Here is a 26,206-nt window from a genome sequence, read left to right on the forward strand (position 1 = left end):
GGAAAGCACTTGGGACAGTGTCTGGCACAAGGTGAGGGCGCCACAAGGAAGACTCGCCTGCCCAGAGGCTCACACTGTCAGATGCGACTCACAGAGATACCTGCGGACACGCGGAAACCCTGTGATGATGCTCAGGAGGCCTCTAAAATGCCAGAGAAATAGCAGAGGTATAACACAAACCCTAGAAGCCTCACAGCATGACCTGCAGACACACCTGCATAGGTGGGATACGTGGAGATCCCTGAAATGTGCCAGAGATTTCATACTTGTATGTACCATTTATCACCTGCACCATGCTGACAGGCATGGACACTGTCTGCCCCTGTCCCCTGGGATGTTGGCCTCTGGACAGAGAAGCTCCAAAGGAGGAGGGTGGATCATTGAGACCCCGGGCCAAGGATGGAACTGGGCCTGATCCATCGGTCACTTATTTGATATGAATTTATGGAGTGCCAGCCATTGTTCTAGGAGCTGGGAACGTGAGGGTGAGCAAGACAGACAAGGCCTGGGGAGCAGCCAAGTCAAGCAAAGGAAAATTCCAACAATTCTCTCTAGTGGAAAGTGCTGGAAGGAAACAGAGAGCTGTGAATAGAGAGTAATGGTGGGGAGGGACCCCAGAAGGGAAAGCAGGGAAGGTCTCCCAAGCAGGCACATTCAAGCTGAGTCTGGGAAGGTGCAGAATTTCTGGGAGAGGAGAAAGGGGTGCGCAAGCCTGAGATGGAAAGGGGATTTTCTAGCAGAAGTCCATGAGGCTGGAGGTGGGGGAGAGTGGAAGATGGGGACGCTGGAGCACAAGGCGAGGGCGAGGTCGGCAGGCCGCGTGGATCTTGGGTGGAGCTGGGGTTTCATCATATGTGCAATCAGGGGAAGTCACTGAAGCAGTTATTTTTTTTTTTTTGAAAAAATTTTTTTAATCATTGTAAAAAATACATATGACATTTACCAATTCAACATTTTTCAGGTGTACAATTTACTGATATCAATTAATCATGTGTGAAGCAGTAATTTAAGCAGGAGCATGGTACATTGACATGACTTACATTAAAAAAAAAAAAATCAGTCTGGCTTCTGTGAGAAGTGACCAAAGGTGGAAGCAGGGGACCAGCAAGGGGCTGTCGTAACAACCCAAGTCAGAGGAGACAGTGGCTCAGACCAGGGTGGTGTCGGGAGGGGCAAAAAGTAGACGGGTTTGGGTATTTCGGAGGGACCTGCTTCTTCACCCCCACCAACGCCTCCACACCCTGTGACCCTTCTGACTACGACTGTCCCCCTCACTCAGGACTCTCCAGCCACTGGAGTCCCAGCTGGTCCTAGAAAACCCCAGGCCCATCCCTGCAGACATGCTGCCATCTCAAGGCCTGCACATGAGCAATTCCCGCTGCCTGGTATCCTCATTCATTCATTCACTGAATATTTATTGAGGGCTTTTTGTCTGTTGTGTTCTCTGCTGCTATCTCAAGGCCTTTGGCAGTTCCTGATGTATATATATATAAAAAAACAACCGGTTGCCATCAAGTTGATTCCGACTCATAGCGACCCTATAAGACAGAGCAGAACTGCCTCGTAAAGTTTTCAAAGACTGCCTGGTGGATTCGAACTGCTGACCTTTTGGTTAGCAGCCATAGCTCTTAACCACTATGCCACCAGGGTTTCCTCCTGATGTACAGTAAGACTTAATTAATATAAAGACTGAGGAAGAATTGACACATTTGAATTGTGGTGTTGACTCAGAATACTGAATATACCGTGGAATGCCAAAAGAACAAACAAATTTTTCTTGGAAGAAGTACAACCAGAATGCTTCTTAGAAGCAAGGATGGTGAGACTTTGTCTCAAGTACGTTGGACATGTTATCAGGAGGGACCGGTCCCTGGAGGACACCATGCTTGGTAGAGGGTCACCGAAAAAGGACAACCCGCAATGAGATAGATTGACACAGTGGCTGCAACAATGGGCTGAAACATAGCTGTGACTGTGAGGATGGTGCAGGGCTGGGGACTGTTTCATTCTATTATGCATAGGGTCACTGAGACAGAGCCGACTTGGCAGCACCGAACAACAAAGGAATAAATGTTGGCAGAACTTGTGGATAGAATGGATTGGGGGCAGTGGGGAGTGAGGAACGGTGGACTTGAGGATGCTCCTCCCCTGCGGTTTTGGTCTGAGCAGCTGGGGGAGAGTATAGCTGTGGGTAGAGCAGGTTGGGGGCATTCCTGTTGCCCACTTGGGGGATGCAGCCTGGCTTCGTTCAGGTCAACTGGGAAGACCCATTTCATCTGTCGGTGACACTTCCGGGGGGATGGTGACTTAATTTCTCAGAGCCTCCATTTCCTCCCCCAGGACTAACCCAGTGCCTGGAAGACCACTTAATCAGGGGAATCCAGACCCCCCAGGTCAGACAGGTGGCTGAGTTTAGAAATGGCTTGCTCCAATGGCCTTTCTAAGCCTCAGAGTGGTACAGTGGCAAGGGGCTGGGCTCTGGCATCAGACAGACCTGGGTTTGAATGTGCATGGCTTGTTTTTTAGCTGTGTGACCTTACAAAAGTCACTTTCCCTCCCTGAGCCTCCCCCCTCCTCTGTAAAATGGAAGCTGTTGAGAGGATGAAATGAGATGAGGCACGTAAAGGGCCTGGGAGATGGCAGGTGCTTGGTTGGAGCCAACTGCTTTCTAGGGATCCCGGTGTTGGGTTATAGGCTTTGTAAGAGCTGGGGGACTTGGGGACTGCACTGCTAGGTTGCCCCTTTTATTGTTTGCATTGTTAATGCTGCTTGCAAGCAAGAGGCTCCAACCCCTGAGCCATCTGGGAATGAGCTGGCCACATGCAGCTCAGCCCTTCTCCTTGACCGGCAGGAGGCCAGAAAAGCCTGCTTCCAAACCACAGAGGATGTGTTAGGATTTGTGATCTGCCCAGGTTACCTTTGGGGAAGTGACTCTCACTGTGTGGTCGTCCGGCGGTCTGTGGGCCGGGCTCTCCTCCTGGATAACCTTTTCTGAAATTTCCAGTCACATGTGGCCAAGGAGTAATTGAGCAGCTTCCCTTCCCGGCTGCGGCTCCCTTGGGTGAGGGCACATGGAGGACATCATACGCCTGATCCAAGTGACAAAAGGCCTGAGAAATCACTGACTTGGGCTGGTTTATTCCACAGGAGAGCCTCACTTCTCAATTTCTCTAGTTTCACTAGGAGATTTTTTCAGCCAAAGGGGATTTTCTCCCCTAGTGACAAGCCCCGTGATAGCATTACGGCTGTGAAGTGGAGTTGCAGCAATTGTCTTGTAATTATCCTGGGGGAAGGAGGGGAAGGGGCACAAGAGAAGCGAATTGATGGTCACCGAGCAACACTCCCTGCCTGCACTGAGCCTGGCTGTGTGACGGGAGACATGAGAAAGGAGCGCCATACCTTTTGCAGAAAAGCTATTCTCTGAGCAAGGGGCCCCAACCCTGCCATTCGTATCAGAAACATACCAAATTGTCGACTCCAGAAGGGCTGGGAGTTAACCACCTTTGTAGGCCCTGTAGGGACCAGCGGAAGGCTTTTCATGTGGTAGGTCACACCCACTGCCATCGAGTCGATTCCAACTCATAGTGACCGTATAGGACAGAGTAGAACTGCCCCATTGTTTCCAAGGAGCGCCTGGCGGATTTGAACTGCTGGCCTCTTGGTTAGCAGCCACAGCACTTAACCACTATGCCACCAGGGTTTCCACATGGTAGGTAGTCAAGACAAATCAGCAAAATTGAGTTTACAGAGCATTTGTGCTACTCTAGGCTAGACGTTTTCCCATTTATTGTCTTATTTAGACCTCATCACAACTGTGACAGGTGAATGTTAATTCCCATTTTCCAGATAAGAAAATGGAGGCACAGAGAGGTTCCACAAGCGGCCCAAAGGCCAGGTAGGAAACGAAGGCTGGCTTCGGCCCTAGATGCACTCTAGGCAATACACAGAGCTATTTTTGTAAATGAAGACACATGGTCTGGGCTGACGATCAGGGCGCAGAAGCAGAATAAGGGACAAGATACTGTCTCTGCTCAGGTCTGCAGTTTTATCAGAAAAGTCTTTGTGACTGTAGCGATAGGACATTTGCCTCCAATCCAATGAAAGATTAAATAAGCAGTAAATGAAACCATCAGTTGATAAAACATTCCAATTTAGCTCGGGTTTAAATGTCCTTATTAGACTGAAAGTGACCCAGCTTGGCAAGTGGATGTGTGACGAAGCTGATTTGATGTGGCCACTCCCCGGCTACCCGCTGCGTCTTTTCAGTAGCCGAATTGGCAAACTCATCTTTACAAGCCATTAATTCATTCATGAGAAAAATCCATTTTTCCCTGCAGATCTAGCAATTAAAGGCAAAATCAAAGTCTCCACGAATCCATGGAATGGGACATGCCTGGGGCTGACAGGAATCCATTTGATTTGAAGGGAATGAACAGCTGTCCCCAGACCTGGGCAGCAGCTCCTGCCCCTGGCTTTCCAAGCCTGTGGTATTGGCGTCTGCTTGTTTTTTCAGCTCTGGCTTCTTGCTTTTAGGCTTCAGTCCCTGCAGACTGCGTACCGTGGTCTTACTGAGTAGTCAAGAACCCTGAGATGCTACAGCGAAGGGCAGACTCTGTTCTCTGAATTTCTAATAATTCAATGTTCCATTTTTCTTAGTGACTTGGCTCCTACATGACAAATCTTGTTCCTTTTTTACCCCTCAGCACCTCACTTTTCACTGCCTGAAACTCGTGCTTGTGGAATTGTCCCTTTTTAAAGACAGAAATGCTCATTTAAGCTTCATTCTCCATGAATCAGACATCGTTCTTGGCTGCCTGCCTCGGGTTGCAAGAAGCCTTCATATTCTGGGGGATCTCACTGTGACAACTTAAAAACAGCCTTCGGTTATTCCTAAGAATGAAAATAGGGACCACCGCATACGCATTAGCAGAGGAACGGTTAAATAAGTTACGGTACATCCACGCCACAGAACACATATGCAGTAGTTAAAAAAGGCTAAGGTGGGCAAGTATTTACTTACACGTTTGAGTGCAGGTACAGTGACACCTGTGAGGGCTGGAACTCGATGGGGCTGCCCTGCTGGGTCTCACAAGTTTTCCACCTCTGACGGGGTGTAGTCTCACCACTTTTCTCTTGCTCTCTATTAGTGGAAAATATTTGAGTTTTCCTTCTCTGACAGGTTTCTGCTTTACACAGGTTCCAGCTTTTGCAGGTTTTACTGTACACACACACACACACACACACACACATATATATACAGTCGTGTGCTATTGAGTGGATTTTGACTCATAGTGACTCTATACGACAGAACAGAACTGCCCCATAGGGCTTCCTATGCTGTAATCTTTACGGAGGCAGATCACCAGGTCTTTCTCCCTCAGAACCACTAGTGGGTTCAAACCTCCAACCTTCTGGTTAGCAGCCAAGCGCTTAACCATTGTACCACCAGGGCTCCTTTATGTATTTATATATATGTATAAACACACATGTAGTTATGTGTATGTATATATATGTGCGTTCCCACACACATGTACACAGACTAAGGTAGGGCTTTATTAGCATCAAAGAGTCCTTTACATATCGTGGGGTAAAAACAGAAAGCTGCCTAACGGATTGTACAGTATCCTATTTTTGAAGGGAAAAGGTTTTATATAAGCCACACATCTGTAATAACACAAAGGTCTGGAAGGATACATACCAACTGTTAGCAGCTGATGTGGGACTCTAGGTAGTTTGGAGGGGCTTCCACTTTATACTTTATATACTTTTGTATTATTTGTTTATTTATCTGATGAGTATTACTACTTTTGTAATAAAAACAAACAAATAGAAAACCCCAGCCTCAGAGTTAAGGAAACAGTGGTAGGGAATGAATGCTTGGAGTGTTAGGACCCTCTGAGGTCATTTGGAATTAATTCAAGTTCATAGCTCTGTGCTGGAAGAATCAGTAAGATATAAAATGACATATCAAGATTCAGTTTCAAATAATTCTAATACTGGAAACTGTAGAAACTGGGACGCTATATAATAATAATAGTTAACATTGAACATTTGCCAGGCATTCTCACAACAGATGTGTGAGGTAGGCACGCTGATGACTCCCGTTTTACCAATGGGCAAATGGAGTAGACCAAGGTCAGCCAGCTGGTGAGTGGCAGAGCTGGGTACAAGCCCCAGGTCCTGACACCAATTCCATGCCTGAGGCTACCGCGCCCCACCCCACACAGGCCACCCTACCCCCAGGTGGCTCAGCTCTGCGGCTCTGTCCACCTCTTGAAGGACAAGGGACAAGGGCTCCTCCTGGTACCTCCACATCCTTTGCAGCAAGTAATAGGAACAGGCTTGCTTTTTTGTTAATAAAGTAGAATAACATTTATTTATTTCTTAAAGTGTTTGATTATACATGCTGTATTCATGGAAAATCAAGCCCTGAAGGGGCTCAAATTAGATATAAATTATATTCAGCTCTGAGCTGGTTACAAGTCATGGAGGAAAAAAACCAGCATGGAAACAGTTAAGCAGAAGCTTTCTTCTCCTTATAGGTTGCCATCATTTTCTTGATTTCAGCAATAGCTTTCCCCGGATTCAGACCCTTGAAAAAAGAGCAGAGAATCAATACCAAAGGATAAGTGAAATTGAATAGAGGAACTCTGTGACCTTGGATGAAACCACTCCACCAGCTGGTACAATGTCAAAGCAAGGAGAATACACATCAAGTCCCCAAAACCAAGGGCCCTGGACTAAGAGCTCTCTTCTCTCCCTACTTTTAGACATTTACAAATGCTCAGGTCTCTCTAGCAACAGCCCTGCCACACAGAATTCCTTCTGGCGTGGCTCACTCTAGCAGGCGGAAAGCTCAAGAAGAGCCACGTTTTCTGACTGCCCAAAGATACCAGGATACAGCCTCTCTTCGATGACTATAGGCCAATGTCGAAACTATCCAGACATTTCGCAATCTTGAACCGACCAGAAACTCACATCATTAGCATCATTATTAAATCAGCACCAGCAGAACTCAGCATGTATAAGCTCTCAAAAGTGTGTGGGAGAAACTGCCCTGTTAACCCTTCACAGACACCACGATGAGCCTGACTGGCCACTAGCACTGCTATTAGCTATTAGCTGGCGTGTGGCCCTACAGCTCGCTCCTGTTCTGCAGGAGGCATGATAATTAACCCCAGTGAATGCCACGCTCACAGGAGGAGGAAGGGAGCAAGTAAGCATTTGGCAAAATTAAGCAAGGACTCACCTCGGATTAGTGAAGAGTCCCCTCATTTTAGAAGAACAACTTTAACTGGAATTAAAATGTTACAGAAAGACAAAGGGGAGAGAAAAAAAAAAGAAAAGAAAGGAGGAAGGGGAGGCAGGCAGGGGTTTCATATACTGAGTTGCAATGATCTCCAAAATATATTAAATGAAAAAAAAAAAGTACAGATGTGTCTGAAGAGTATGTAACAATTTACATAAAAAAGACAACAGACATACACGCCTAAAACGGCTCAGGAAGACTACACCAGACAGCGATAACACCAGCCGCTCCAGGGATGGGGTGCGACGGAGACTCTTCTCAGTATATCCGACTGAACAGTGAGCCATGTGAATATTACTCCCCCTGCCCAGCCCATCCCCTAAAATATGTTCACTTGAAGGATTTTAGACCTAGAAGCTCAGTGCACAGGAGTACACCTAATTCAGGGTCAGGAAGAACGTGTGCTGGGTCAGGAGGCAGGAGGCCTGCTCCTCGTACTGCCCTGCCAGCTGCCTGAGGCTGATCTTGGATACCCTGCCCCATTGGGTCTCAGCTCCCCTGTCTGTAAAATGAAGGAGTTGAACTTGATGCTCTTTAAGGTCCCTTCCAGGGCTAACGATCTGAACCTATATCTCATAGCCCCAACTTACACCCCCGTTTAATGGAATGACTGGGAGGCCCAGAGAAAGGCCACAGGGAGCCCCTGTAGCTGTTTTTACCAGCCTCTGCTGCCCCCTCAGTGTAAATGTTTCTGACCAGGAATGCAGCTCAGAGCCACTTGCAGTGCTTTTAAAGAAACACATAAGCCAGGCCCAAGCCTTGGAGATGCTGTCTCCAACTGTGCCAAATAGGCCCAGCACTGTGTTTAAAAAAAATAACAGAAGGTGCCATTTCCGGACTGCTGTGTACCCTGCACTGTTCTGAGTGCGTTAGTGGAGAAACTTGCCTCAGAGGTCACAGAGTTCATTAGGGGCAGAGCCTGGATGGAAACACAGGCACGTGGACACTGGAGCCTGAATTCTCACCCACCAGGCTTACAGCTGATCCTGGGCTGCCAGCAGATGTGACGCTCCACGGCAGAGGGCGGGCCATGGGACACACATCTGGTTTCCAGGCAAGAAACAAAGAATCACCCAACTCGGATTTCAGGTTTTGAAAGCTCTGCTGCCGTTCTTCTTTTATACTACCAACTGATTATTCTAGAGTTTTCCACTTTGCTGTCTGGTTACTCACTGTGCCTTCTGAGTGAAACTGCTCTGCCCACAGTCTTCTTTCAAAGGGCAGCCCGCAGGAGGCCATGTTGTGAACCACATGACCTGGCTCCTCCCTACAATGACCAAGGCTAACTGCACCAGGGCTGGCACTGATCTAAGGGCAGCCAGTCCATAAGTTGTGGTCATCAACCTCTGACATGGGCTGGCACGAAAAGCTGAGCTGGGCCAATTGGATTCCCTCTCAGGAATTTGAGTTAAGAAATGCTGAGAAGGGATGCAGACCTCAAATTCTCGTAAAAACACCAGACTTAACGGTCTGACTAAGACTAGAAGGACCCCGGAGGTCATGGTCCCCAGACCTTCTCTTAGCCCAAGACAGGAACCATTCCCAAAGCCAACTCTTCAGACAGGGGCTGGACTGGACTATGGGATAGAAAATGATACTGGTGAGGAGTGAGCTTCTTGGATTAAGTAGGCACACGAGACTATGTGGCCAACTCCTGTCTGGAGGGGAGATGAGAGGGCAGAGGGGGACAGAAGCTGGCCGAATGGACACGAAAATAGAGAGTGGAGGGAAGGAGTGTGCTGTCTCATTAGTGGGGGAGCAACTAGGAGTATATAGCAAGGTGTATATAAATTTTTATATGAGAGACTGACTTGATTTGTAAACTTTCACTTAAAGCACAATAAACTAAAAAAAAAAAAAAAAAAAGAAATGCCAAGAGAAGACAGGCAGGCGGCTAAAGCTGAAGGCGTGCTGTGAGATAAAGTCCAGGGCTGGGTGAGCCAAAGGAAGCGTGAGTAGGAAGAGGGTGTAAAAGCCAGGTAAGCAGGTGCTCTGAGACAGAAAAGATACACAGAGCAGAGAGAAAGAACAAGCTGGTTGCTAGACAGACTAGATAAGTAGCCAACGTTGTGAGACAGAGGCAGGGAGAATCCAGTCCCCACAGTTGCATGTGTTCTAATGGCTTTCACTGTCTGGTTCCTATGAAGTCAGGGTGAACTCAGGTTCCTGCTCATGGATTTCTTGGCATCCTGTCTCCCTCAATGCCCATGCATACCCTACAAGTAAACCCTGCTCCTGAGGTGGCATGGTGAGTCTGTTCCTTGCAACCAAAAAGCAAGCTAGCCTCCAGGCTCACAGGGAGATGATCACCACACTCTGTGCTCCCCCTCCCCACAAATGACCCGGCCTGCTGCCCACCACCTCTTCATCAGCACATGCCACTCCGACGTCAGTTCCGATGTACCTTGGGACAGGCCCTTGTGCAGTTCATGATGGTATGGCAGCGGTACAGAGAGAAGGGGTCCTGCAGCTTGGCCAGGCGTTCCTCTGTGAAGTCGTCTCTAGAGTCGATCATCCAGCGATAGGCCTGGGAAACCAGAGACGGATTAGCGGAAACATCAGAGCTCTGGGTGCAAGCGAGAAGGAATTCTCCTGGCCCAGATGCCTTGTCTCCTCACTCTTTAATTCTTGCCCATCTTTTGAGGTAAAGCACCCAACTCTTTTGTGATTCCCTTTGATGAGGGAGCCCCACTGACCTCCCCTTTGGACCACACTGCACCTGCCACCATGGTGTTAATTATGTACTGCTGGGTGTCATTCTCTAAGTTTTTTCATGCTGCTGGCTCAACAGCTTCCTTACCAGATTGTGAATCAGTAAGGGCAGGAACTGAATCACATGACTCTTTTTATCCCTCTCCACAGCACCTACTAACGTTAAACTCTCATTGCCTTTGAATAACTGATGATTTGACAGGCCTGTCTTGGAGACAATGTTTGTCCCACTCATTGATTCCTTCCGTGAGCAGCCCGTGCAGAAGTCTGAGGTCGGCAAGCTGACAGGTAACTGATTGACCACATGATCACTGCACTGGCTCTCAGCAGGGTCACTGGAGAGGGCTTTTATACTTCCCAACACCTCAAATCCCCTTGTTCGTCAGTCTTTAATATGGCTGGGGATCTATACTGCTAACGTGGTCACACAATCAAATAACTTCTCTTTTTATGGAAAACGAGAAATTAGAGGTTGAGTTTTTTTTTTTTTTTTTTTTTGAGTTGCTTAGACTCTGTGAAAAACACTAACCGCAAATCTAAAAAGCAAAAGCTTTCTGGAAACAAAGGAAATGACTTTCTTTACAGCGAAATATATATATGGTGAAAGGAAATGAAAACCAAAACTACTCTGTTTCCCAGCAGCCCCTAAACTCAGTACTCCAAAAGGCTTTCATTAGCCTGGAGACAATATTCAACCTTACAGCAGGGTAGTCGCCCCTCAAAGAAATTTCCCTCTCCTTGCCTGCACATTAAAAATCTCCGTATGAGGAAGACAGGGGCCTTCTGAGATATGGCAGTTTGCGGAAAGCAGGCAAGTAGATGGGAACACAGCCAACCACACAGGAATATGTTTTAAACATCTGCAAAGCACGGTTTGCCAAAAACCCTTGAGGTGACGCTAACCATACTGAGAAGTCTTTTGTAGATGAGGCCCTTGCTCTCCTGAAAGCCAAGTGAAGAAAATGCAACCAACTGCCTTGCTTGCACTGGCTGCCAGTGAAGGAAACCTCGCCCTTCGGAATGGTTGGTTTGCAACAATACATGGTCTTCCTGGGTTTCTGGTCTTTCACTTCAACTTTTCTTACAGCAATAAAGGAGTGGCTTACCTGCATAAGAACCGCAGGTCCCAAATACTTGTCTCCGTTCCACCAGTAGCTAGGGCAGCTGGTGCTGCAGCAGGCACAGAGAATGCACTCGTATAGCCCGTCCTGCGGCAGAGGCAGGGGGTCAGAAGCACGCGAGGGAAAGGCCGTGCCTTGTTTGCAGTTACTGAAAGGCGAGGTTAGGGTTAGGGCACGAACAAAATACCTACTCCATCTGAGCTTTCTTGACAAGGTCAACAAACACAGGGATTTACCAGATTCATAGAAAGATCTCGGGATTGAAACGTAAACATCTGCTGGGCTGGAGTCCAGGGTTCTAAGTCCAAATACAATAAACTGACCCTTTAATAAACAATAACCCCTCTCTTATCTTTAAAAAAAAAAGATCATTAACAGAAACAAAAACAAGAAAAAACTCACCACCTCCCAGTCAAGAGAGGAGAAAGTAAAGAGGCCCTGGGAGCTGAGGTGTCGTGCTAGCCTATAACAGCTTCTGCACTTGGCTCAGCAGAGGCCTCCGCTTCGCCATGGGACACCAACATCATCCTATGTAACAGGAACAGCCAGCCCTCACTGGACACACTTACATACTTTACATACTTACTCTCGTTTGATCATTACGATATTCACAATAATGAGTGCTATTATGATTCCCATTTTAGAGATAAGGGCTCAGAGAGGCTCCTTAGGTCATTTGCCCAGAGTCACACCATAGGAAGTAGCAGAGCTGGAGTGTCCGTCACTCAGGCCTCTGAGTCTGGACTCCTTGGTCTTTAACACCAGCCACACTGATTCCATCTGCCCAACCGGTTCTAGCAAATGGACTTTCTGATTGTGGCAACAATAGAAACTGATGAAAAGTAGCAAAGCAGAAGGGGCACAGTTGACATGAGAAGTGACAATGATAACAGAAGAGGAGACAGAGTTGATGGTCATGATTGTAACCCTGATTCTCCAAGGAAATCTTTATTAGACTACGTTCAGATAGTAGCTGGGAGTGTAACTGGCTCCATGGTCTAGAAGCACAAGGTCATAGGACTGAGAACCTTAGTAACAGTCCCATTCTTTAATCCACTTTTAGAAAAGTCTGTAACAAGAGATTAATCAGAATTTTTTGAACAGAACTTGAAGGATAAAGATATTAAAAAACTGGCAACAACCTCATTGTTCATTGATAGTGGAATGGCTAAGTCATGCCTGGTGTACACATCTGAAGTAGTATTTAGCAAAGTTTAATTAATGCTTTTGAAGACTTTTTAAGACCAAGGGAAAATGCTCACAATAATATGAATGAAAAAGGCAGGCTACAAAAGTGTATTTACACTTTGATCCCAGCTATGTAAAAATATAATGCAGTATATATTACATCTATAACATACACAACAACAAAGGAAATTATGAATATTATTAGAAGTTATCTTTGGGTAGTAGAATTATAGATTATTTAAAAAATAGTTTTCTGTATTTTCCAATTTTCTACAATGAGCATCGAGGCTTTTACAGTCATGAAAAAAAGTTATGTTCTGTATATTAATTTAAGGAAGCAAAAAATGCTACAAAAAAAGGTTTGGTATTTAAACGAGTAAATTCTAATTATCTAGAAAACATACTCAGGGGGACCCCTCATTCCCAATAATACACATCAGTGGGGCGTGCACTAGTGTGAGTTAGCCTGGCTCAGGAATGTGAGATGACTGGTTGGCCTGAGCGGCCAATCTTACCTGGACTCTGGGAAGGCCTAAGACTCTGGGAGTTAGACATGTAGGGGCAGAGCTATGGCCTGGAAACCAGAAACTCCTGAAAGAGTAGTCAGAAGCTACCTCTGAGGTTCTAACGTGACTGTGCTGACCCTCCTCATTGCCATGATGACAGAACTGGGCATGCTGACAGGACTCTCTCCTTTCTCAACTTTTATGGGAAAGAGGAGAGGATGCTAAATAGTTGCCAAGGCATAAAAGGTAGAATTCATTTATTCATTCACACAACTAATATTTCATGATAAAATAACATGCCCCAGGGTCTAGAGATCCAGACAGAAATAAGACACGGCCTCTGTCCGGAGATGTGCTTCGTCTGCCACGTGGACAGGCATGGAAATGATTATACAAGGGTAAGTGCTGTACTGGAAGAACATACAAAGTGGTGACTGTGAGACAGTATGTGTCCTTGACCCTGTCCCTGTTCCAGGCACATAGCTGGGCTCCATTCCCACCTGGTCCCCTTCCCGCCTCTTCTTCTCCATCAGATGACTAAGTACGTAGGGAGTGACAGTGCAAGTCAGAGAAGACTTCTCAGAGGAGGTAAATGTAGTGTCGAGGGAGACTAAAAACTTGACAATGATGCCTTCCTTTAAGAACGACTTTACTGCCTCTACACAGGAAAAGCAACCCCAAGAGGGTGAGAAGGCCCCATGACACCTACAGGCCAATCACCAGGAGTGTGGTGTTGGCAAAGAACGTCAAGGTTCTGGTCCCAGTTTTGCCATTAACTAACACTTCCATCTGTAAAACAGGGTGCTGGTAGTAAAGACTGCAAATGGCCAGGTGCATTCTATTTTGCCCAGAGTGTTGAACAACTGATTTAGCTGCCAACTTTTAAGGACTGCTTTTTTTTTAACCAAAGGGTCGGCAGTTCAAATCCGCCAGGCACTCGTTGGAAACTCCCTGTCCTATAGGGTTGCTATGAATCGGAATTGACTCGACAGCACTGGGTTTTTGGGTTTCTTTTGAAAAAGATGAACACCTGGCAACATGGCAACGTCTGCCCCTTTATGCAGGACATGGGTGCACCAGCTCCTCAGTCCCCTCTGGGCCCTTCATGAGCTCACACTACCTGCCTGCGCCTGTGAGGATGGGTGTCCAAATCCTTGGACCAGATCCTCTTGAAGTTCCTTTCAGGTTTTAACGAAATACACTAAATGGTCCGCATTAGCTCGTGCTCCTACCCCCCAAACCACACTCCTGGCAAACACCTTTCTAATGCAATACCTCAGATCGGTAAGGGTACAAGAGAACATCAAGACAATAAACAGGGACTAATGACCAGTTTCTCACGATCTTCTATGGACTGCAGGTACTGCTGCTTGCCTTCCTGGGATTCATCCTTCTTCTTCAAATAAGGCTCAATGGATTTGTACTGAGCGTAGAAGTTGCTCAAATCCTGAAGTTGGGAGAAAGAAGAATAAAGGTCAGATTCCACCATTGCCTCTTAGTTTTCTTATGTCCCCTGTTTTTTGGACGATGTCTGCTTTGCTGCTCTGTGACAGACAGAAGCCTGTCTCTTACTTTGGCGTGAATACATGCAAAGATTACAAGAGGAGAAATGGCCACAATGTTAGGCAAGGTTAGGAAATCTCTCCCTCATCCATTGAAAAAACTTCCCAATCCCATAGTCGTTTCTGTCCATCCACTCTTGGAAACACTAAGTCAGTGAAGATGGTCAAATAGAGGCAGGGAGAAATTGAAGTAAAATTCATAAACAACTGCTACTTTTCCAATTGCTATTTTTCACATGGATTCTTTGTAGTGATGGCCAAATTCTTCATTTCTGGGACTGTTCCCACTCTAAAACTCTGTGTCCTGTTATTCCCGAACAAATCTCACCAAATACGCTCCTGGAGGATCTTCTAGGTGTATTTCTCTTCCACCATTGAAATGCTTTAATTAAACTCAGGTCACACCACCTTGCATCCGGGGATTTTCATAACCCTCGGAATGACACTGTGGTTTTCCTCTTGCCAGGGAGAAAGGCCAATCAAATTGTTCTACTTTCTGACTAGAAAAGTAGCTTTAAATACTTGAAAAAGCCTGTACTAAAGAACTAATAGCACAACACACACACGCACGCACACAAGCATGCACCTGTGAAATAAAAAAAAAAAAAAGAGATGCAGAAACTTACAGGGACAAGATCTTTTATCACATACATATGTGGAAGAGGGTAGATTTTTGAGACTTTATTGAGGTTGGTGTCAATCCTGCGAGTGCAAGCTAGAGTGTTGCCTCCATTGATGTTCATCGCACAAGAGCCACAGATACCTAAAATAAAGAAAATACATCCAACTTACTCACAATTCAGACTCTATCCAGCCTCAAATTCTTTCTCCTGCACTGCCATTACTTGCCCATCAGGAGTGGCACTGACACAATATATCTGTGGCAGAAGTGTCTGTTTGCCTTTCCTCCTTCTTCCTGCCTACAATGTAGATGAAGTGGCTGAAGCTCTAAACACCATTTTGTGACCAGGAGGCAGCCTTGAATCTGAAAGCTACATGTCTAGGGTGGCACTGGAGAAGGACAGGGGCCTGGGGAGCTGCTGATATTACGGACTTCCCACACCTGTTCTAGTTTCATAGTTGATATGTTTTGAACAAAAAAAATAAACCTCCATTGTTTAAAAGCCACTGTTACTTGAACTCAAACCCTAAAAGATATAATACCTAAAAGCAAATCAACGTTATCTTGGCCCATCTTAAGGTTCAGACCTGGATGTGTCCAAAACTAAGCAGGACAGTGGTCAGCCAGTACCCTGGGGACATGGAATCCACGCAAGTTGACTGAGTATGACTTTCCAAAGAGAAGAATGAACAAAGTCATTAAAAACAAAATTAAGGTGCTGACCAAGGGTCCTGAAATGAGAATTTTCTAAGCATGGTGTCTCAGTCATCTAGTGCTGCTATAACAGAAATACCACAAGAGGATAGCTTCAACAAATTTATTCTCTCAAAGTTCAGTAGGCTGTTGTTGCTTTTAGGTGCTGTTGAGTTGGTTCCGACTCATAGTGATCCTACGTACCACAGAACGAAACACTGCCCGGTCCTGCACCATCCTCATAATCGTTATGCTTGAGTCCATTGTTCCAGCCACTGTGTCAGTCCATCTCGTTGACGGTCTTCCCCTTTTCTGCTGACCCTCTACTTTGCCAAGCATGATGTCCTTCTCCAGGGACTGATCCCTCCTGACAACACGTCCAATGTAAGACGCAGTCTCACCATCCTTGCTTCTTCCAAGACAGATTTGTTTGTTCTTTTGGCAGTCCATGGTATATTCAATATTCTTTGCCAACACCAATTCAACGGCGTCAATTATTCTTTGGTCTTCCTTATTCATTGTCCAGCTTTTGTGTGCATATGAGGTGATTGAAAATAACATGGCTTGGGTCAGGCGCACTTAAGTCTTCAAGGTGACATCTTTGCTTTTCAACACTTTAAAGAGGTCCTTTGCAGCAGATTTGCCCAATGCAATGCATCTTTTGATTTCCTGACTGCTGCTCCCATGGGTGTTGATTGTGGATCCAAGGAAAATGAAATCCTTGACAACTTCAATCTTTTCTCCATTTATCATGATGTTGCTCATTGGTCCGCTTGTGAGGATTTTTGTTTTATGTTGAGCTGTAATCCATACTGAAGGCTGTGGTCTTGTAAGTGCTTCAAGTCCTCTTCATTTTCAGCAAGCAAGGTTGTATCATCTGCATAACGCAGGTTGTTAATGAGCCTTCCTCCAATCCTGATGCCCCATTCTTCTTCATACAGTCCAGCTTCTCGGATTATTTGCTCAGTATACAGATTGACTAGGTATGGTGAAAGGATACAACCCTGATGCACATCTTTCCTGACTTTAAACCATGCAGTATCCCCTTGTTCTGTCTGAACAACTGCCTCTTGATATACGTATAAGTTCCTCATGAGCACAACTAAGTGTTCTGGAATTCCCATTTTTTGCAACGTTATCCATAATTTATTATGATTCACACAGTCGAATGCCTTTGCACAGTCAATAAAACACAGGTAAACATCCTTCTGGTATTCTCTGCTTTCAGCCAGGATCCATCTGACATCAGCAATGATATCCCTGGTCCCACTTCCTCTTCTGAATCCAGCCTGAATTTCTGGCAGTTCCCTGTTGATATACTGCTGCAGCCGCAATTGAATGATCTTCAGCAAAATTTTGCTGTGTGTGATATTAATGATATTGCTCGATAATTTCCGCATTTGGTTGGATCACCTTTCTTGGGAACAGGCATAAATATGGATTTTTTCCAGTTGGCTTGCCAGGTAGCTGTCTTCCAAATTTCCTGGCACAGACGAATGAGCACTTCCAGCACTGCATCCATTTGTTGAAACATCTCAACTGATATTCTGTCAATTCCTGGAGCCTTGTTTTTCACCAACGCCCTCAGTGCAGCTTGGACTTCTTCCTTCAGTACCATTGGTTCCTGATCATATGCTACCTCTTGAAATGGTTGAATGTCGGCCAATTATTTTTGGTATAATGACTCTGTGTATTCCTGCCATCTTCTTTTGACGCTTCCTGCGTCGTTTAAAATTTTTTCCCTTTGGAATCCTTCAATATTGTAACTCATTTGAATTTTTTCTTCAGTTCTTTCAGCTTGAGAAATGCCAAGCGTGTTCTTCCCTTTTGATTTTCTATCTCCAGGTCTTTGCACATGTCATTATGATACTTTACTCTGTCTTCTCGAGCTGCCCTTTGAAATCTTCCGTTCAGTTTTTTTACTTCTTCGTTTCTTCCTTTAGCTTTAGCTGCTCAACATTCAAGAGCAGGTTTCACAGTCTCTTCTGACTTCCATTTTGGTCTTTTCTTCCTTTCCTGTCTTTTTTAATGACCTCTTGCTTTCTTCATGTATGACGTCCTTGATATCATTCCACAACTCATCTGGTCTTTGGTCATTAGTGTTCAACATGTCAAATCTGTTCTTGAGATGGTGTCTAAATTCAGGTGGGATATGCTCAAGGTCGTATGTTGGCTCTTGTGGACTTGTTCTAATTGTCTCCAGTTTCAACCTGAACTTGCATATGAACAACTGATAGTCTGTTCCACAGTCAGCCCCTGGCCTTGTTCTGACTGATGATATTGAGGTTTTCCATCATCTCTTTCCACAGATGTATTTGATTTGACTCCTGTGTATTCCATCTGGTGAGGTCCATGTGTATAGTTGCCATTTACGTTAGCGAAAAAAGGTATTTGCCACGAAGAAGTTATTGGTCTTGCAAAATTCTATCATGTGATCTCGGCGTCGTTTCTATCACCAAGGCCGTATTTTCCAACTACCGATCCTTTTTCGTTTCCAACTTGCACATTCCAGCCACCAGTAATTATCAATGCATTGTAACTGCATATTCGATCAATTTCAGACTGCAGAAGCTGGTAAAAATCTTCAGTTTCATCACCTGTGGCCTTAGTGGTTGGGGCATAAATCTGAATAACAGTCTATTAACTGGTCTTCCTTGTAGACATATGGGTATTATCCTATCACTGACAGCATCATACTTTAGGATTTATCTTCAAATGTTCTTTTCGACGGTGAATACAATGGCATTCCTCTTCAAGTTGTCATTCCCAGCATAGTAGACCACAAGACTGTACAATTCAAAATGGCCAATACCAGTCCATTTCAGCCTACTAATGTCTAGGATATCAATGTTTATGTGTTCCATTTCATTTTTGACAATTTGCAGTTTTCCTAGATTCATACTTCATACATTGCACATTCCAATTATTAGTGGATGTTTACAGCTGTTTCTTCTCATTTTGAGTCGTGCCACATCAGCAAATGAAGGTCCCAAAAGCTTGACTCCAACCACATCATTAAGGTCGACTCTACTTTGAGAAGGCAGCTTTTCCCCAGCCGTCTTTTGAGTGCCTTTTAACCTGGGGTCTCGTCTTCTGGCACTATATCAATGTTCCACTGCTTTTCAAAAGGTTTTCACTGGCTAATTCTTTTCAGAAGTAGACTGCCAGGTCCTTCTTCCTTGTCTGTCTTAGTCTGGAAGCTCAGCTGAAATCTGTCTACCATGGGTGACCCTGCTGGTATCTGAATACCAGGGGCATAGCTTCCGGCATCACAGCAACATGCAAGCCCCCACAGTACGACAAACTGACAGACAGGTGGGGGCTTGTAGTAGACAAAAAGTCCAAATTTGGGGTGTTAGCTCCAAGGGAAGGCTTTGTGTCTCTTCTGGCTCTGGAGGAAGGTCCTTCTCATCAATCTTCCTCTGGACTAGGAGCTTCTCTGTGCAGGAACCCTGGGTCCAAAGGACATGTTGTGCTCCTGGTGCTTCATTCTTAGGGGTATGAGGTCCCCACTCTCTGCTTGCTTCCTTTTCCTTTTACCTCCTGTAAGATAAAAGATGGTGCAGGCCATACTCCTGGGAAACCCCCTTTACACTGGATCAGGGATGTGACCTTAGTAAGGGTGTTACAATCCCACCGTAATCCTCTTTAACATAAAATTACAATCACAAAATGGAGGACAACAACACAATACTGGGAATTGTGGCCTAACCAAGTTGACACATATTTTGGGAGAACACAATTCAATCCATGACATATGGACTTACTTGCTAGGTGTTTCAACAGTTTAAAAATGAATATGCAATCTAAATCCTATGGGGCCACTTCTCTGAAGCTGTTCTTTGAAGATGATCAGGCCAAAGAAATGTGATTACTTGTGAAATGTGCACTGGCGTTATCACTTTATAAGACCATACTCTCTCCCACTTCTATAAATCTTCTTAAGGAGAGTATAAAAGAACACAATGATCTGTCTTAAGCAAATATTCCTAAAGTTTCCCAAGAGAGGGAATATTATCAATAAGTCTGTGTACTCCTGGCATCCAACCAGAGCAGTATGCTCATTTATAAAGAAACGGCATTTGATTCAAACATTAAATCTGATGACCTTTCTCTTAAAAAGGCTCTTCTGGAAATTCTCTTAAGAAAGCAATAATACAATCAAGAGGATTGGCAATTAATATAATCCTGCCTCCTATTTCTTAGTCCAGATGGGTCATATCTTATTTCTTGGCCCTGAAACAATCTTGCAGGAGCGAGGTTATTGCAGAGCGTCTGCACTTCCTATGCTGCCAGGACCTTCCTGGGGAGGGCTGCTGAGTAATTACAGCAGGAAGCTCTCTGAACAGCAGCACTCAGATAAACCATCATGATATCTGGCAGCATTTGACACACTAAACCATTTCTGCAAAATCAGCTGAGTCGAAACATTTAAAAAGGACTTTAAACATCTGAAACGTACAGCAGGACAGACGAAAAGCGATAGACCAATATCTATAGTGAATTTCCCTTTATTGGAAGATCATTTTCGGAAGGAAGTTTTCCCATTGCCCTTGGAGCACCAAGTTCCCTTAGTTTTTGCTTTATTCCAAGTTTTGAAGTCTGATCGACAGAGTGGAGGGCCTGAGAGTGCCAGTCTGGGATCCGACTGCATTGGTTGATTCCTGGTCTCCCAACTCACTATCTCTGTGTACTGCAGAAGCCTCTTACCCCATCCCCCCCAGGCCTTAGTTTCCTCACCTGTACCCTGGGGGTAAACAATACTGGCATCTATTTATCTCACGTAAAGTGCCCAGAACAGAGCCCAGACCACAGTCTGTGCTCCACGGCCATCACTGTCACTCTGTCTTCATGGCACCCATGTGATATCTGCCACATGTGAGCACCACTCAAATGATTATTTAAAAGTTTTCCTCAACTTGTTTTTATTTAAATAAATTCATAGTAAAAAAACACACAAATCACTGTTACGCTGTCATTAATAGTTAGGTTTTTCTAATTCAGAAAATATTAGAAATGTACACGATGGGTGATCATCAAAACAGAACTGTACAGTACTTAAAGTGTGTAAGAGTGTGCAAAAATAAAACTACGGAAAAAGTCTGCACGTGACCTGAGAAGGCCACATGAACAAGAAGAGCAGCTAATATGCCCAGCTATTAAAACAGGAAATGTTGGGTCTGCACACCCCTCAAACCACCTCCTGTGGCTTCGGCAGCACCTGTAACCACACTGTGGGAAACGCTATTCTGGCCAATCTAGAACCGGCCTCCCGAGCATCTGCTCTGTGCACATGCAATGCTGGGAACTGGAGGGGGGCACACACATCCCCTCTGCATAAGGACCAACTAGGAACTCCCCACTGCTCCCCAATAAATCAGCTTGGTAGTGCAGAGGGGGAGCAGCTAGCATACCCGAACTCGTCCTCGAAGGGTGCAGAGGCTCACAGGGACTGTCAGATCCAGTAACCACACAGCAGAATCTCAAAGCTCACAAAGAGAAGTAAACACAGAAACCAGAACCCGCACCAGTGTTTGGGTTTCAGACACATTCACCAAAGAAAAAGAAGTGTGACATGCTTGGCAGAGTGCCTGCTGCTGCTCTCCTGGTATCACTATCAGCTGTGTCCAGCCCAGACCTCTTTTGAGAACCAGAACCTAGATGTCCTGAGCATAACAGGAAGGAAATGCTTACCTTCTCTGCATGATCTTCGAAAGGTCAAGGTAGCATCGATTTCATTCTTAATCTTGATCAAAGCATCCAATACCATAGGACCACATCTGACAAAGAAAAAAGCCCAGCTGTATTTGTGTAAAGTTCAGCCTCCCTGGGCTTTATCCTCATATGATCGAGACACCTGGCTACACTAGCTGCTCTTCCTACCCATGTAGCCTTCTCAGGTCACATGCAGATTTTTTCCAGTTTTATTTTTGCATATTCTTACAAATTTTAAGTACTGCACAGTTCTATTTTGATGATCACACTGCATATACATTTCTAAGAAATGAAACGCTAAGGAGTTGGAGAAGTATTTAGGGTAGAAAACAACATCCATACACTGTTTAGCTTTCGCTTTTGTTTCTTTTAAAATTCCCTGCATAGTTTCCCCCAATAATTTATTTTAAATTTTAGTTTTATTTTTAGGATCTAGACAATTGTTGTTAGGTGCCGTCGAGTTGGTTCCAACTCATAGTGACCCTATGTACAACAAAATGAAACATTTGCCCAGTCCTGCGCCATCCGCACAATTGTTCTTATGCTTGAGCCCATTGCTGCAGCCACTGTACCAATCCATCTCATCGAGGGTCTTCCTCTTTTTCGCGACCTTGTACTTTACCAAACATCATGTCCTTCTCCAGGGACTGGTCACTCCTGATAACATGTTCAAAGTATGTGAGACGAAGTTTCTCCATCCTCGCTTCTAAGGAACATGCTGGCTGTACTTCTTCCAAGACAGATTTGTTCTTTCTTCTGGCAGTCCATGGTATGTTCAGTATTTTTCGCTAACACTCTAATTCAGAGGCATCAATTCTTCAGTCTTCCTTATTCACTGTCCAGCTTTCACATGCATATGAGACCGCTGAAACACCATAGCAGGGTCAGGTGCACCCTGGTCTTTAAAGTGATGTCTTTGCTTTTTAACACTTCAAAGAGGTCTTTTGCAGCAAATCTGCCCAATGTAATGCATCATTTGATTTCCTGACTGCTGTTTCCACAGGCCTTGATAGTGGATTCAAGTAAAATGGAACCCTTGACAACTTCAATCTTTTTTTTTTTTTAATTTATTTATTGTGCTTTTTTTTTTTTTTAGGTGAAAGTTTAAAATCAAGTCAGTCTCTCATACAAAAAGTTACACACACCTTTCTATGCACTCTCAGCAGCTCTTCTCCTGAGACAGCACATTCCTCTTTTCCTCCCTGTGTTCCCTGTGTCCATTCAACTAGCTCCTGTCCCCCTCTCCCTTATCATCTTGCTATCAGACAGGAGTTGCCCACATGGACTCAAGTATCCACTTGAGCCAAGAAGTTTACTCCTCACCAGTATCACTGTCTATCTTATAGTCCAGTCCAATCCCTGTCTGTAGAGTTGGCTTTGGCAATGGTTCCAATCTTGGGCTAACAAAGGGTCCAGGGACCATGACCGTCAGAGTCCCTCCAGTCTCAGTCAGACCATTAAGCCTGGTCTTTTTATGAGAATGTGAGATCTGCATCCCACTGTTCTTCTGCTCCATCAGGGATTCTCTGTTGTGTTCCCTGTCAGGGCAGTGATCGGTGGTAGCCGGGCACCATCTAGTTCTCCCAGTCTTAGGCTGATGGAGTCTCTGGTTTAGGCAGCCCTTTCTGATCCCTGGGCTCATCTTTACCATATGTCTTTGGTGTTCTTCACTCTCCTTTGCTCCAGGTAGGCTGAGACAAATTGATGCATCTTCGATGTCTGCTTGCTAGCGTTTAACACCCCAGACGCCTCTCACCAAAGTGGGATGCAGAGTGTTTTCTTAATACATTTTGTTATGCCAATCCACCTAGATGTCCCCTGAAACCATGGTCCCCAAGTCCCTGGCCCTGCTACTCTGGTCTTCTAAGCATTTGGTTATATTCAGGAAGACGTCAATCTTTTCTCCATTTATCATGAAGTTGCTTATTGGTCCAGTTATGAGGATTTTTGTTATCTTTATGTTGAGGTGTAATCCATACTGAAGGCTGTAGTCAATGATCTTTATCAGTAAGTGCTTCAAGTCCTCTATGCTTTCAGCAAGCAAAGTTGTATCATCTGCATATTGCAGGTTGTTAATGAGTCATCCTGCAATCCTAATGCCGAGTTCTTCTTCATATAGTCCAGCTTCTCAGATTATTTGCTCAGCATACAGATTGAATAGGTATGGTGAAAGGATACAACCGTGACACACACCTTCCTTGATTTTAAACCATTGCAAAAATGGCCGGGGGGTAGTGTCTGACCTCCTAACTTCACAAGGGGGAAGGAGAACCAAGACTAACAGCCCAAGGCTGATTCCTATGAGGCAGAGGTCAGACATGCCTCCTTTCTCTGCCCTCTTTACCAATTCTGACACCAACCGCTCCCCCCACAGTACTCTCTACTTTTCTGCTGGATTCCATAACTCACTGCAATGGCCTCATGGAACTCACAGACAATATTCATGGTTATGGGGTTTATTAGGGAAATAACAGGTTACAATTCAGGCTCAGGAACACTCAAGGATACATTCTTCCATCAGGATAACCTCCTTCCAGCCATGCTCGCAGGCATGCCTCTCCCTGGCTCTAGGCCTCTGCCCAAAGGTACTGAGCTTTCTCTCTGTCTTCAGGGTTACAGCTTGCTCTCTCTCTCTCTCTCTCTCTCGTCTCCTACTTAAAGAATCTTCTCAGCACAGGGACGCTGGGTCCAAAGGATGTGCTCTCTGCTCCTGGCTGTTCTTCCTTGGTGATGGTAGGATCCTTCTCCCTGCTCTGGAATTGGCTCTCTTTTAAGGCAAAACTGACCAATCCCCTTGGTGAACTGCAATTACCCTATCGCACAGTCCCGCCTAATCACCTAGGTGGGAGTTACAAGACCATGGCTATAAAGGCCACACACAAAATTAATTAATCACATAGCAACCACTCAGCATCCCCTTGTTCTATCTGAATGACTACCTCGTCTATGTGCAGGTTCCTCATGAGCACAATTAAGTGGTCTGGCATTCTCATTCTCTGCAATGTTATTCATAATTTGTTATGATCCACACAGTCGAATGCCTTTGCATAGTCAAAAAAAACACAGGTAAACATCTTTTTGGTATTCTCTGCTTTTCAGCCAAGATCCTTCTGACATCAGCAATGATATCCCTTGTTCCAGGTCCTCTTCTGAATCTGGCTTGAATTTCTCGCAGTTCCTTGTCGATGTACTGCTGCAACCACTTTTGAATAATCTTCAGCATAATTTTACTTGTGTGTGATATTAATGATATTATTCGACAATTTCTGCATTCTTCTGGGTCACCTTTCTTTGGAATGGACACAAATGTGGATCTCTTCCAGCTGGTTGCCAGGTAGCTGCCTTCCAAATTTCTTGGCATAGACGAGTGGGCACTTCCAGCACTACATCCGTTTGCTAAAATATCTCATTTGACATTGTGTCAATTCCTGAAGCCTTGTTTTTCACCAATGCCTTCAGTGCAGCTTGGACTTCTTCCTTCAGTACCATTGGCTCTTGATCATGTTACCTCCTGAAATGGTTGAACGATGACTAATTCTTTTTGGTATAGTGACTGTGTATTCCTTCCATCTTCTTTTGATGCTTCCTGCTTTTTAATATTTTCCCAGTAGAATCCTTCAATATTGCAACTCAAGGCTTGAATTTTTTAATTTCTTTCAGCTTGAGAAATGCCAAGCATCTTCTTCCCTTTTGATTTGCTAACTCCAAGTCTTTGCACGTTTCATTATGATACTTTACTGTCTTCCTTAGCAGCCCTTTGAAATCTTCTGTTCGGCTCTTTTACTTCATCATTTCTTCCTTTTGCTTTGTTCAAAAACAAGTTTCAGAGTCTCTTCTGACATCCATTTTGGTCTTTTCTTTCTTTCCTGTGTTTTTAATGATCCTTTGCTTTCTTCATGTATGATGTCCTTGATGTCATTCCACAACTTGTCTGGTCTTCAGTCATTAGTGTTCAATGCATCAAATCTGTTCTTGAGTTGGTCTCTAAATTCAGGTGGGATATATTCGAGGTCTAGAAAGTAAATAGCTTTAAATGATTACTTAATAATAAATAATATATAACCATTACAGAAAATGTGGTACAGTGCATAACAATCGATCACCCATAGTCCCCTAACTCGGATCACTCTGAGTGTTCTGGTACACATGGGACAGTGGTGTGACGGCACAGGTGTCACCACTTGTGAGAAAATAAATTTTGTTCTTTAAAGCCACACACCTGTGGTATTTGTGCTACAGCACCAGTAGCTAGGGAAGAACCCACATATTTACCATTTCTGTTCTTCTCGAAGAGGTGAGTTTCTACCTGGTATTGTTTTTCTTCAGCCTGAATAACTTGTAGCATTTCATGTAGCACAAGTCTTCCGGCTGTAAATTCTCTCACTTTTGGTTTTTCTGAGAACGTCTTCATCCTGAAGGATCTTTTTACTGGACACGGAATTCTGGGCAGTCATTGTTTTCCTTTAAACACATTAAAGATGCCTTTTCCTTGTCTTTTGGCCTTGAGTTTCTTATCAGAAGCCAGAGATCATGCATATTTTTGTTCACCTTTATGTAATGTGTTATTTTTCACTGGCTGCTTTCAAGACTTTATCTTTGATCTTCAGCAATTTGACTATGATGTGCCCGGGTGTAGTTTTCTTTGTATTTATCCTGCTTGGGGTTCACTAAGCTTCTTGGATATGTAGATTGTATCTTTCACAAAGCTTGGGAAATTTTTGGCCCTTAGTTCTTCAAATATATTTTCTGCCCTATTCTTCCACTGCACTTCAATTACA

General features: G+C 44.7%; 1 protein-coding gene across 1 annotated transcript in view; it reads right to left on the reverse strand.

The window, feature by feature from the left end:
* Nucleotides 1-6,364: 6,364 nt before the first annotated feature.
* Nucleotides 6,365-26,206, reverse strand: part of SDHB (succinate dehydrogenase complex iron sulfur subunit B) — a 36,976-nt gene continuing 17,134 nt past the window's right edge. The window contains exons 3-8 of the mRNA XM_049878063.1: nucleotides 21,408-21,493; nucleotides 15,025-15,161; nucleotides 14,167-14,283; nucleotides 11,128-11,229; nucleotides 9,714-9,836; nucleotides 6,365-6,592 (exon numbers count right to left, since the gene is read on the reverse strand). Of these exons, the coding sequence (XP_049734020.1) occupies nucleotides 6,515-6,592; nucleotides 9,714-9,836; nucleotides 11,128-11,229; nucleotides 14,167-14,283; nucleotides 15,025-15,161; nucleotides 21,408-21,493 (643 nt within the window). The 3' untranslated portion in view covers nucleotides 6,365-6,514. The remainder of the gene's footprint in view (nucleotides 6,593-9,713; nucleotides 9,837-11,127; nucleotides 11,230-14,166; nucleotides 14,284-15,024; nucleotides 15,162-21,407; nucleotides 21,494-26,206) is intronic.

This window comes from Elephas maximus, chromosome 3, assembly GCF_024166365.1.
Source record: "Elephas maximus indicus isolate mEleMax1 chromosome 3, mEleMax1 primary haplotype, whole genome shotgun sequence".
Classification (NCBI taxonomy): domain Eukaryota; kingdom Metazoa; phylum Chordata; class Mammalia; order Proboscidea; family Elephantidae; genus Elephas; species Elephas maximus.